This window comes from Aquarana catesbeiana, linkage group LG04 (genome assembly GCF_042186555.1).
Source record: "Aquarana catesbeiana isolate 2022-GZ linkage group LG04, ASM4218655v1, whole genome shotgun sequence".
Classification (NCBI taxonomy): Eukaryota; Metazoa; Chordata; class Amphibia; order Anura; family Ranidae; genus Aquarana; species Aquarana catesbeiana.
The window spans coordinates 362729706-362743382 of NC_133327.1; the positions used below are offsets into that span (position 1 = coordinate 362729706).

General features: G+C 41.0%; 1 protein-coding gene across 1 annotated transcript in view; it reads right to left on the reverse strand.

Moving 5' to 3' along the window:
* The window catches only part of PREP (prolyl endopeptidase), a 212816-nt gene that overhangs the window by 19812 nt on the left and 179327 nt on the right, over positions 1 to 13677 (reverse strand). The window contains exon 11 of the mRNA XM_073627010.1: positions 1889 to 2025. Coding sequence (XP_073483111.1) covers positions 1889 to 2025 — 137 coding nt within the window. The remainder of the gene's footprint in view (positions 1 to 1888; positions 2026 to 13677) is intronic.

Genomic DNA, 13677 nt, shown 5'->3' on the forward strand with positions numbered 1-13677 from the left:
GTTCCCAAGATATACACTTATTCAGAACCAGCTAGAAAGCCATAAGGTGATAAGCAGTCAGATCTTGCTACAAGTGCCCATTGAAGAAGGAAAAGAAAACTGGTGTAAAATAGAAAAAATATTTTCCAAAAGGACAAAAAGGAACACTTGCAAAATACTGGAGCCTTGCTGAGCGGGGTTATATGGATACATTGGGGGGTAGTCCCAGCAAAGCTTTTGCCAGTGTCTATTCACCGCAAGGTAGCAGAATATAATCCATGGTCTAAGAATTAATTATCGTTTCCTGTACTATATGATTAGGATAGGAAGATGCTGACTGTCTGATGAGTATGGATAGGATAAATCCAACAAAAATGTTCAATCATTGGGCTTCAAGTAACCATTTATTGGGAACGGTTTTCCTTTAAATTCTGGCTGTCCACCTGAGCTGAGCTATTCTATTTATACAACTTTCCAGGTGCCTTCCTGTTCATGATCTCAGTCTCTAGTTTTCATACATTAATACTGCATTACACATTTAACAGACTAATTGCCCGTACAGACGATATGAAAATCGGACGGAAAATACAGATTTCAAAGCCATCGTACAATAATCGGATCATTAGTACAGAGCTTTCCAGAGCTCATCACGACAGTATACCGGATATTATTCGATCGGACAAACACAAAACATTTTCTTGTACGATAGCAGATTGTATGATTTTCATTTAATCAGTACAGTTGTCGTCCGAAAATACATTAGAAATACACTACAACACGTGACATCACTTCTGATTTTTTTATTCTGTCGTATGAGAATTTTCGCCACTTTAGTAACCTCTCCAATTTCGATATGCATGCAAAAAAAACCGGACGATCTGTCGTCCGATTTTTGGATCATGTGTACGGGCCATTAAAAGATAATTGCAATTATAATTATTCATGACTTAAAGCGGTAACATGTATTATTGCAGTTTACCATTTTTTTAGATGTGATGGCTGCATTTGTTTTCATTTTCAAGCTTTCTTTTTTTTTTTTTCAACTGGTGATCTGGCCAGCAAGTCTGTTGTTTTTCAACAGAACAAGCTCTCCGGCAGAATGTATGAGATTCAAAGATGAGACAAGCCAGTTAACACTGACAGGGGTGCTTACAATTATCAGCTTTTTTGTATGTATAACCTATATCCTAAGGAATAAACTGTTTTGCTGTAACAGTTTATAAAGTTTTGGGGTTTGGAATCAATTTGTTAGTGTATTTAAATCTGCTAGTACATCTAACACTCCCCTCCCCCCCAGACAATGCTGCTGTCCAAAGGTGCTCCCTCCTTCATCCAAGGCGGGAAACTCTCATACAGGGAGGTGTGTTACTGGCCTGATCACCAAGTGAAAACAGAAAGGAAAGAGCCTAAGGAAGGAAAAAAGCTACAAGAGATTACACATTTTTGGTTTTGGGTTTAATACTGCTTTAAAATACTTCCAGCATAATACTAAAAGTTGACCGTTACATTACAGAGAAACCTCAGTCCTCAGCTCTATCCCTGCATCTTGTTCCAATGTGGGCTTGTCTGCTGAGATAAAGGGCTGAGGGGTAGGATCTGTACCAGGTTGCATTCTCCGAATGGCACCCGTGCTGAGCGGCGGACCTCTTGTGTTCATTAGGCAGAGGTGCAGTCGCTCAGTGTGGGACTCAGCAGCAAGTGGAGATCACTGGCGTAGTGGTGCTTACTTTAGTGAATTTCAGCTTCCAGGGACATGGGCAAGATATGGTATATACATAGTTACACGGTCCAAGCTGAACCAATGTAACTATGTATAAAATACCAATGCTTGGAATTACTCTTTAAATACAATATAATGCTTGCAGCTAATTTCTTCTATGTTGACTAAATTCTGAATAAAAATTCTTACCTGTAGCTTGGTGTGATGGATATGTTAAAGCCTCCATAGCCATAGAGAAAGGCTGGGTGAGAACCATCCAAAAGAATACCCTTTTTATGGATAATAAACATAGGTATCTGGGTTCCATCTTTGCTGGTGTAAAACTCCTATAAAAACCAAAATATTAATCAATTTTTCATATTTTGGCAGTTAATTTGAAGGGAAAACTGATAAATGACTTTATTAAGGAAAATAAAAAGTGTTGCAGAAAGAGAAAGGACTTCTGGGTAAAAAAAACAAAACAAAAACATTTTAACATGATACATTATGTGGCCATAAGTATGTGGAAGGCCCTTTTCTTTTCCAGCATGACCGTGCCCTTATGCACAAAGCCAGATTCATAAAGAATTGGTCTAACCGGTTTAGTGTGGAGGGACCCAAGAGGCCTGTACAAGATCCTGACCTTAAAACCTACTGAACACCTTTGCATTGCTGAATGCTAACCGGGTCTTCAGTATCTGAACTCACCTCTTTTGAATAAATGGGCACAAATATCTGACCCTGGTTTTTAAATGGGATGTACAACATGTTCACATAGGCCATACAATGTAGGTTTGTATGTGAGTGACTCATGTAGCTGGTTTTAAAATATTGTGTGTGGGTTTTCTGCTGCTCAAAAGATAAATAAATCCAACAAAAATAATACCACTTCAGTTTCAGGTAGTGGTTGCCACCATCCCTCCTACTAAGTATTTATACCAGACAGAACCTCTAATGGGACTTTGTTGGCAACCAAAAAATTAACAACGGTTAAAAAAAAGAGTTTTTTTGAGATGCAAAAACCAACATCTTTATTTACGCATAATAAAATGCACCACATGGGTGTGACATATTTTTAAAAGGAGATCTTGTACAGAATAAACAACTTGTCTATGAAAGTATTTAAAACACATATCTTTCACTTAACACTCTATGGTACACCCAGTTGTGGTCCGCTGTAATAGATGTCATTTCAACTGGGAACATCCAAAGAGTTTTGAATTGTAACTATAATGCATTCTTTATCAGGGAAGAAGATAGTACCACAAGGATAAGCAAGTATAATCTGATATATGAGTGGTACCCCCGTGCTGTCAACTAATAACTAAGCTGAAGACCCACTGCAGCAGGCACCTGATCAGCTGTTCCTTTGCAGATGAAAGGGTTAAACGAGTAATGATGGTGCTGCGCTATGGACTCTAAAATGAGAGCTTGAAGTGAACTTGAGTAAAGTGCAAATGCAAACAATAACAGAGTCTATCTCAAAAGGGATAAACAAGGTCTATAATAAAGTGCAAATCTGAATGACCCAACTATAAATCTTGAAACGTGACAAATGGTACATAAAACATACACAAGTAGGTTGGTGCTGAAGTGCAAGGTGCAAATGATGCTGTGTGACACATTGCATGCCAAAGAAAAAAACAAACTTAGCATATGGTGATATTGAAAAGCATTGGAATAAATATAAAGAGAGGGTCCAGTGAGCAACCCCTGGGCTCAAATACGAATACACAGGGTGTAGACCAGTCCCAAAAAATATATGGAATACTATTTAAACTCCTGTGCAAAATCAAGTGAAACAGTCCAAAACTGATGAATGTGTGATAGTCCCTTCACCGTGAAACAAAACTGGCCGATGCCTGGCCGCTCCAATGTGGTGGCACCTTAATGTGTGCTAGCCCCTCACCTTACTGCTGTATCTGATCTAATCTGATAACTGGATCTGATGCCTCAAACAGGGGTCTTGAGAGGGTCCCTCTATGGGGGATGCAGCAATAGATCCTTATGCCCCGTACACACGGTCGGATTTTCCGATGGAAAATGTGTGATAGGACCTTGTCGGAAATTCCGACCGTGTGTAGGCTCCATCACACATTTTCCATCGGATTTTCTGACACACAAAGTTTGAGAGCAGGATATAAAATTTTTTCGACAACAAAATCCGTTGTCGGAAATTCCGATCGTGTGTACACAAATCCGACGGACAAAGTGCCACGCATGCTCAGAATAAATAAAGAGATGAAAGCTATTGGCCACTGCCCCGTTTATAGTCCTGACATACGTGTTTTACGTCACCGCGTTCAAAACGATCGGATTTTCGGACAACTTTGTGTGACCGTGTGTATGCAAGACAAGTTTGAGCCAACATCCGTCTGAAAAAATCCTAGGATTTTGTTGTCGGAATGTCCGAACAAAGTCCGACCGTGTGTACGGGGCATTAGAGTGGGTACAGCCTCCTCTCCAGTTAGCTCGATCGGGATGGTAAAATTGGAAGAAAGATCCCAAATAGCATAATACCGCTTATAACTTAAATTTATTAAAAATACACAGAGTTGGTATACTCACTTGGATTAAAAAAGCTGAGATAACACTCCATGAGCCGCGAGCTTGTATGTTTGCGTCACTTTCGGTTTTCGAAAATTGCTCCAATCCCTAAGTATAATCTGCCCATCAGACCATCAAAACAGACCGCCAGGTAGATCCACCAGGCACAGAGAGAGGTCTTACAGCACGCAGCGGAACAGCAAAGAGACCATATGGAGTCACTCTATTCTAGTTTCTATAAGGGGCCCCCCTCTTCCAACCCACTCATAGCCACCTCTTCTACAGGTCCAAAGGCATCCCTGTTATTTTTTTGGTTGCCAACAAAGTCCCATTAGAGGTTCTATCTGATTAAGATAATTAAATCCAGGAGATACATTTACACCCATGGCATTAAATATATTTTTCAGTCTATAATACACACTGTTTAGCAGCTGTATTGACAAGCATTACTTGTGACTCTAGTTTCTACTCCTGCTCATATCTAATGGAACTTTCACAAATACCTGTGTAATAACTTCATGCTTGATTTCTATCTTGACCACAGATATTATAATCGCTGATGAAAGTCTTAGGCTGGCCGAGATTCGAACCATTAATGGGCAGGCTGAATGTTCCAAGTTGATCGTTTAATCAACTTGGGTACAGCCAGCCTGCTGGATTCTCTTGCAATTATCTCCAGCAGCTATTATAGGCGCTAGCGATAATCACTGTCTTCTCCCGGCGGGGACAGCTCATGTATACATGCATATATTGCAACCATAGCAACTAGAAGAGGATGAACTTTATGCATGTATATGCATACGCATATTTATTCACTTTTACACAAGGTCCTTGCGGAAAATTTTACTCAGGATCTTTCTGTCAACAAGATCCTGAGTATAAATCGCAAAATATTACATCTGTGTGCAAGAGGCCTAAAACATCATAGAGGATGAACTCTCAATGTTTTTGTACATAAGCCCCACAGAGAAAAAAACAAACAAACTGCATGACATGAATAATTATAAAACACATAGGATCTCCCATTTTACAAACGGTCTGAAATAAGATTGGTTTGCACCATGATTAGTAAAATAATTTAAGCTCCAATTTTCCAGTCCAAGATTGACAATAAATTGTAGGCACCTGGCTATAAAAGGACAATGAGGATAGTTATTTCAGGGACTGATATGTAAGGTCCATATAGCTTTCTGGATGAACATTGTTCTGCACAAAAAAAAAAAAAAAATATTGCTGTGTTCACTTCCTGCTGAAATGGAGATATCTGAGCAATGTCCCCAGACAACACGAGCACCACAAACAGCTACAGCAACTGACATATATGTAATGACAACCTATTATAAATATACTTCTAGGGTAAGGCAATATACTTTGTTAAAGGTAGTGTTAAACTTTAACAGTATTCACTAAAGAACTTCATTTAAAAGCAATTTCTGTTTAATAGCATCCTTTTATTACTTATAAAATGCATCGTTTTCATGTTTCCCCTCGGGTTTAAGGTGTCTGTAGCCATATTAGTGCACTTGCAACAACACAGCTGTTCAGTTTGTAATCCTTTTTTTTTTAAATTTGCACAACAGTTACATTTTCAGGACAAGCTTGGGGTATACTTTCTTCTTTTAATGCTCAGGCAGTACTGATATACGAGGCATTATTTAGAAATACAGCTAATAGGACATGAATATCTATGGATCACTATTATGGGACAGACAGAAATAACGGAATATCCTGTAAAAATATTTTAACAATGTAAATTATAGGACAGTGAACAAAATTATCAATAGGTACAGTTCCACTATTTTTCTATAATCCACAAGTGTGGAAGGTTTTTTTTAGTTTTTTAGTTAAACCATTTCTTTCATGGTAGAGAACTTAATTTATCTCATTTGTAAACTTGTATTTCTGGCTGTCGTATATAGTTTTTATTTTTGCTGCATAGTTGGGAAACTGCCTTTATACTGTTTTGCCTTCCAGACTAAACAGAGATAAGCAGGCTTATTCAGTTAAAAGAGAAGTAAAGGAAATTTTTTTTCCCCCCTAGCAGATCCAGACTTTGTCGTGATGACGCGGTGCCTGGACTGACATCAGTGACGTCAGCAGAGAGCGGACGTCAGCCCACTCTCTGCTGAAAACGGGTCATTGGGGTGCAAAACGAATTGCACGCCTGTGTTCCATAGATGAAGTACAGCCACACAAGCTTTGGCTATACTTCTTCTTTAAGCAGCCTATACATTATTATTTTTGTTTTTGTTAAAAATGTAATAAAAATGACTAGATTTCCTCATCCACACATTCAATGTTGATGGGGGAACAGAGTACACCCTGCTCATACATGGATCGAAATTCGGCCAGTCCCTGCTGAACTGGCTAAATTTTGATCCATATATAGCTGGCATTAGGCAATGCAAAGGGCAATAAGTATCAAAATATTGCAATCTGTGGATACCAGTATGATTTAGGTCATATCTAAACCAAAAAGTTCTGTTTTTTTAATGTTTTGGATAGAGTAGGGGAGGGTTAAATCCACTGTCAATGTTTTTTTTTGCCCACCTGTCTAATTGGGGGGGGGGGGGTTGTTTTACTTTGTGTCTAGGGAAGTGGGAGGATGTCTTTTCAATGTGAAGGAAGGCCTTTCTTACAGAGCTGTCATGGAAACTGATGTCCCCAATGGAAGATTCCGGAATCCCTAAATTTCCTGTTCTGGTGGCAACTCAGATATATGGATTTGTACTCACGTTTATTCCTGGTGACAATGGTGCTGAGTGCAATTAGAAAGAGCAAATCTTCCTAACAAGGACACAGACCGTAATAAACACTTCGTAGGGGTTCTAGCCCATTGTCACTCTATCCAAAAAAAGTTGCCTTTAGTTAATATACTTTAAGGTTAGTCAGAAAATTAAGAAATCATTTCTGTGAAGTAATGGCATTTTGCACATCCTCCCTGTTTTATTGAATCAGACAAAAAAAAAATGTTTTATTATTTTGACCACTAGATATTTCTTTCTTGTTCAAATGTTTTTATTAAAGTATATAAAAAATACATCACAAAAATCACTGTTCAGAAAAGAGAGATAGGATAACAGAACGTAGGCAGTAAACAAGCGTCTTCTGGTATAGAACAGCAAATATATAGTAACCTTCAGATATGCCTAGCTAAAGGACATATGACAAGGACAAGAGAAGGTTAATCTAAAGTACAATTCAGGTTGAAAATATAGAGTAACAACAATTAAACCAGTCAGAAGTGACATTGTGAATAAATGGTTCAGAAAAGAAGCTCTGCTCAGGACGTTAGGAGTGTAATACGCGGTCCCTTCCCTGGGGGAGACGCTCAGTCAATGTCCCAGGGATATGGCCTCTGAGCTGATATGAGGACCATGCTGCCCCAAGAGTTCAAAAAAAAAGGGGGGGGAGATATGAGAAAGAGGAAGCAGGTCTGTGGCCTCTTTTTACATAAGTAAAGAAAAAAAGAAAACCAGAGGACCGCACAGACCCTGGGGGGGAAGGAGGAGTAGAGGACAAAAATGAGCAAGTTAGTCGTAGAAAGTAGATAAAAGGAGACATGTGGGGTGTAGGAGTGGCAGAGGGAAATGGAAGAAGGGGGGGCGGGGGATGGGATGGCCCCAGAGAGGGGCTTAGCCAATACTACAAGTAGGTTATAGATCATCCAGGGTGGAAGGGGTATGGTTCCACCATCAAGGTAGTAAGAGAGAGTCATCAAAGCCTGGCGGTATGTAGTGGGCAATCCAGGGCCTCCAAAGCCTTTCATAGGATGACACTTTACCTAGTAAGATTGCTTCAGTTTTGGCATGAATCATTGCTTGAGTGACTCTATGTTTCACCGCAAGGATGCATAGAGAGGAGGATTTCCAAGCTTTTGCAATGGTTTGTTTAGCTGCTGTGGTAACAAAGAGTAGGAGTTTGAACTGACGGTGTGTTAGAGCCAACGGTTTTCTGTTCAGATGTGTCACTGTCGGATCTGGAGTTAGGGGTGTATCAAAAAGAGTAGATAGGATTCTGAACACCTCGGACCAAAAGCTATGGACTGTGGGGCATTCCCACCAAATATGTACATGCGTGCCTGTTGTGTCAGCCTCGAAAGCAATGTGGGCTATATTGGGGGAAAAATTTAGAGATCCTGTTGGGGACAAGATACCACCTGGCGAGTACCTTGTAATTGGTTTTGAGGGCCAGGATGTTAGGTGAGGTGGATTTAGTAGCCTACCAGATCTGCGTCCAGTCAGCTGGTTCAAGCGTAAGGTTAAGATCTCTCTCCCATTTATTAGTGTAGGTTGGTGGGGAAGTTGTAGAGTGTGATAAGAGATGAGCATATAGGTCTGAGATGAGCCCACGTCTGTGAGGGTTAGATTTTCACGCGCTTTCAAAGGTAGTGAAACCTGGGGTTGTAGAATCAGAAGGTGTGGTTTAGGCAAAGAAATATTTGAGTTGTAGGTATCTGAAGAGTTCCGATGCAGGAAGGTTATGCGACTCTCAGAGTGTGGAAAAAGGTGTAATGGTTCTGGATGTAAACAAATGATGGGCGCGGATTAGGCCTGCATTTGACCATGCAGAGAAAGAAGACAGAGAGGACCAGGCCAGGTAAGAGGGATTACTGAGAAAGGAGAGGAGGGGGTTGTGGGGTGATTGGAGGCCAAAATGCAGTCTACTAGATATTTCTTCATAAAAGTATATCTATATGACCAATATACAGAAAGTACATCACCACTCACACAATTCCCTGACCCAGTGGAACCTGCAGTCTAACATCCTTTTGCATATTCACTAACTTTAAAAAGCCACTTTTGGCATATGCCTATTGCCTACCAGCTCCTGCCCAGTGGAATGTGAAACATAAGCACATATGAATTGCATATGCTGGGAAAAGGATGTTGCTAATAATTACTTGCTGTATCCAGTGTTAATTTTGTCGACTAAAACATTTTAGTCGACTAAATGATTACTATGTCAGTCGACTAAAATACAACTAACAATTGAGATGACTAAAATACGATTTAGTCGTATTTAGTCGTATATACAATTGAGATGACTAAATATGAAACTAAAATGGGATTTTAGTCAAAAGACTAAAATGAGACTGAAACTAAAATTCCATTTTAGTCAAAAGACTAAAATGGGACTAAAACTAAAATTCCATTTTAGTCAAAAGACTAAAACTAGCACTAAATTGAAATTTGACTTCAGTATTAACACTAGTCTGTAGTGCATGTTCATACCTCATTACCATAAATAATAACATATTAAAATATTCACTCCAGCGGTATATAATGAGTTTGGAAATTGTAGAGAAATGTTAACTAATGCATTACAATTTAATTACACCCATTTGATTTTAGTCAACTAAAATGTACTGGAGATTTAGTCGACTAAATACGACTAAAACAATTGCAGAAGACTAAAATGGGACTAATACTAAACCATTTTGGTCCTAAGGCTAAAACTAAATCGAAATTTGCTGTCAAAATTAACTCTGGCTGTATCCATACAGTTGGTCCTTTTTCACCTGAACAGAAAATGTCTTTTAAAATGAATTACATAGATCTGTAGATCTGCAATCTAACAGCTAAAGTTTACAAAACGTAAAGAATTTAAAGTGGCAAAAGTAAGAAGCCTACCAATGGAAGTAGCAGGTCTGGAGCACAGATCTTTCTCCTGTAATCTGTATAATATAAAAGATACCAGGAGTGATTCAATAAATCATTTTCAGGTAGAATTACCCTTCCAAGAGGTTTTCCACATTTTTCCACATTTATTACCCTTCAGTATATGAAAGTAAAACTATAGTCATAGAAGTTAAATGCTGAACTTCAGGCAGATATAACAAATAATGTAGCGTATGCGTCCATAAAATATAAATTCATTTTGACATACAACCAACACAAATACCTGAATCTGGAAAGAAGCCTCACACCAGTAACTAATTATGTTCTGCTACAAGCACAAGAGTGGACAGAAGAAGAGGAAACATAGTTGAAGATTTATAAGTATTGCTGTTCTGCTAGCTTTTATTGCCAATTGGTGGTCTAGGGGCAGGAAGGCAATACACGTATTAGTGGAATTATATACATAAGGGAGCAAACATATTTTCTCATAAGATAGGCATGCTGTGTTTTATGCTTAGAAGTGATATAGAATTGTTGTGCCTTACTGTTCCCTCCATCCCAATGCTAGTCTACCAGGCAGGGTTGAAAAATAGGATTTTTTCATCATACTTATCTGTAAAATCCTTTTCTTTGAGTATATCATGGCACAGTTAGGCCAATATTCATTACCTACTGGGTTATACGCCATCTCTAGGTGAATGGACACTGGTAGACATAGTACATCAGTTTTGTAGCAAGCACTGAATCCTCAAAAAAGAGGGGAGGGACCTCTGTGTCCCATGATGTACTTAAAGAAAAGGATTTTACAGGTATGACGAAAGTATGACAGGTTTTACAGGTATTTACGAAGTATGACGAAAAAATCCTATTTTCTTTTTCATACATCATGGGACACAGAGTTAGGCTAATATTCATTACCTACTGGGACGTCCCAGAGCAATAGAGCCTTGAGGGGAGGGAGACACCCTGCTAAACAAAAGCCATCAGACCTTATACGGCAGCCCGCAGTACACTGCGGCTGAAAGCCGAATCCTCCGCTGCTCGAACATCCACTTGATAACATTTTGTGAACGTATGCACTGAAGACCAGGTGGCAGCCTTACAAATCTGAGCCACAGATATCTGATGGCGAAAAGCCCAGGAGGTTCCTATACCCTGTTGTGGTGAAGGATCAAGTACAATTCCCTGCATGAAAGGGCCACCAGCTCACCAGACACCCTTCTAGCCGAGGTGATTGCCATCAGAAAGGCTAGCTTGCGTGACATCAAGTCTAATGGAATTTCCTTGATAGGCTCAAATGGTTTTCTGTAACACAGACAGCACCAAGTTCAAGTCCCAAGGACACATAGATGATCTAATGGGGGGGGAGGCAAACGAGTTGCCCCCTTGCATAAAGGTTCAGACCAGCGAATGTGCTAAAGGCCTTTGGAAGAATACTAACAGGGCCAAAATCCGACCTCTGATTGTACTCAAAGCCAATCTGATTTCCACAGCTGGCTGTAGAAAAGAGAGAATTCTCCCAATCACGTATTTCGGAGGATGCCATTTTCTGGCTTCACACCAAGTAATATAAGTCTTCTAGACCTTACGATAGATCTTCCTAGTGACAGCTTTTCTAGCATTCACTAGGGTAGACACCACTGGTCCTGAGATGTCACGGTCCTTCAACACCCTGGCTTCAATAGCCATGCTGTCAAATTTAAAGATTGTAAATTGGGGTGGAATATAGGACCTTTAGACAGTAGATGGGGGTGGCGTGGAAGCGTCCATGGCCCGTCTATTGCCAATCTCACAATCTCCGGGAACCAGGGCCTTCTGGGCCAGGCTGGTGCCACCAGAATGACTGGAACCCCCTCTCTCTGAATCCTGTGCAACAAATGTGGAAGGAGAGGGATCGGGGGGGGGGGGGAAGCATAAACCAGGGAGTACTGGTTCAGAGGAACTACCAGAGCATCTTCTCTGTTTGCCAGAGGATCCCTTGTTCGGGACACAAACTGCTATAGCTTGTTGTTGAACCTGGATGCCAACAGGTCGACCTCTGGCCATCCGCAACACTGGCAAATTTCCTGGAACACCCCTGAGTGTAGGGACCATTTCCCCGGGCAGATCTGCTGTGCGGCTGAGATAATCTGCCTTCCAGTTCTATACTCCCGGAATATGGACTGCTGATAGAATCGGCACATGTCCCTCTGCCCAGGCTAGTATGTGGTTTACCTCCTTCAGAGCTGAACGACTTCTGGTACCGCCTTGGTGGTTTATATAGGCCAGTACAGTGGCATTGTCGGACTGAACCCTGATAGGGCAGTCCTGAAGCCGTCCAGGACCGTAGGGCCAGTGGTACTGCCTGTAACTCCAGGATGTTGATGGGCAGGTTCTGTTCTGTCCCTAAACATCTCCCCTGAGCTGCGAGCCCCTCTAGGGTCGCTCCCCAGCCTGAGACTGGTATCTATACACGCCGGACGCTGGGTTGTGAGGCTGGCTACATGATTGGTCTTCTTAAGAGACGCCTTCCCGTGACCCCAGCATATCGCTCTGGCTTGCGCACGCCCGGGTCGGGTGGGACGGGAGCACTGTCATACTCCTCTATGGAGACTGCTGCCCACCAACTTGCAGCCCTTACTACCTAACAATAGTATCTATACTTGTTATACCATTACTGCTCACTCCCACATCCTGCCCTTTCTCTGTGGTTTTCTTTGCTTTCAACAATAACCTCCTTTCTACAAGCAATCAATGAAATCCTTTCAGTTTAGATGAACCCCTCTTTCTCAACTATGCCCCTGAAGAAGGACCCTACAAATACTAAATACCCCGAAACGCGTCGGGCTTGAGAAGAGTTTTCTGGTTCCTTTTATTATTGCCTATTACTTGATGTTTATCACGTTTACTATGTAGTACTACCATGTTATTCTAGATATCTATTTCTGGTTTTAATATTTGTATTTTAACACGAATAAAATTTATATGTTTTTACTATGTACAATAGCTTCTACTTCTATAATTTCTCTTTGTCTATGCAAGTGCCGGTAAAGTCCACCTAGGGGAACCCATTGTCTTGTATTTATGCATTATTGGACATGGCACGGCTTCCTTCCTAAACGAGTTGGTCACCCTCTCTTTGTTTTCTGGTATCTGTGGTCAGTACTCTCCAAGTTACCGTGAGGAAGGATCTTCCCTTTCACAGGTTCTGACCCTGTAACCACCAGCTTAGGCTTAAGTGCGCCCGAGGAGATAAGAACATTGGATAATCCAGGGCTTGTCCTCTCCTATTCCAAGCCAACAAGATTTCTTGTTGTACAGGCCTGGAATGGAACTGGGCATAGGGCACTGCCTTGGAGGATACCATCCTTCCTAGAAGACTCATACAGAGCCGAATAGAGGGTTGTCTGGTGCCCCTTATGTGACACACCTGATCCGCACTGTGCAGGCTATGCTCTGTTCTAGCGCCTTTAGTGAGTGATCTCTGAGGAGGAGGTCATCCAGATACCCGAGCACCAAGATCCCTTGGGCACTTAAAAGACCCGGTACTGGTGCTAGGACCTTTGTGAACACCCGGGGAGCTGTGGCAAGCCCGAAGGGCAGTACCACAAACTGAAAATGACGCTCCTCTACTGCAAATCGCAGGAAACTCTGATGAGGGTGAAAGATAGGTACTTGTAAATACGCATCCTTTATATCGATGGAGGCTAGAAAGTCTCCCATCTGGAGCGAGGCTATTACTGAGCAGACAGACTCCACCCGAAAGGATTGGATTAGTAGATTCTGGTTCAGGGATCTTAGATCCAAAATGGGTCTCGTGTCCCTGTTTGGTTTTTGAACCGTAAACAGGTT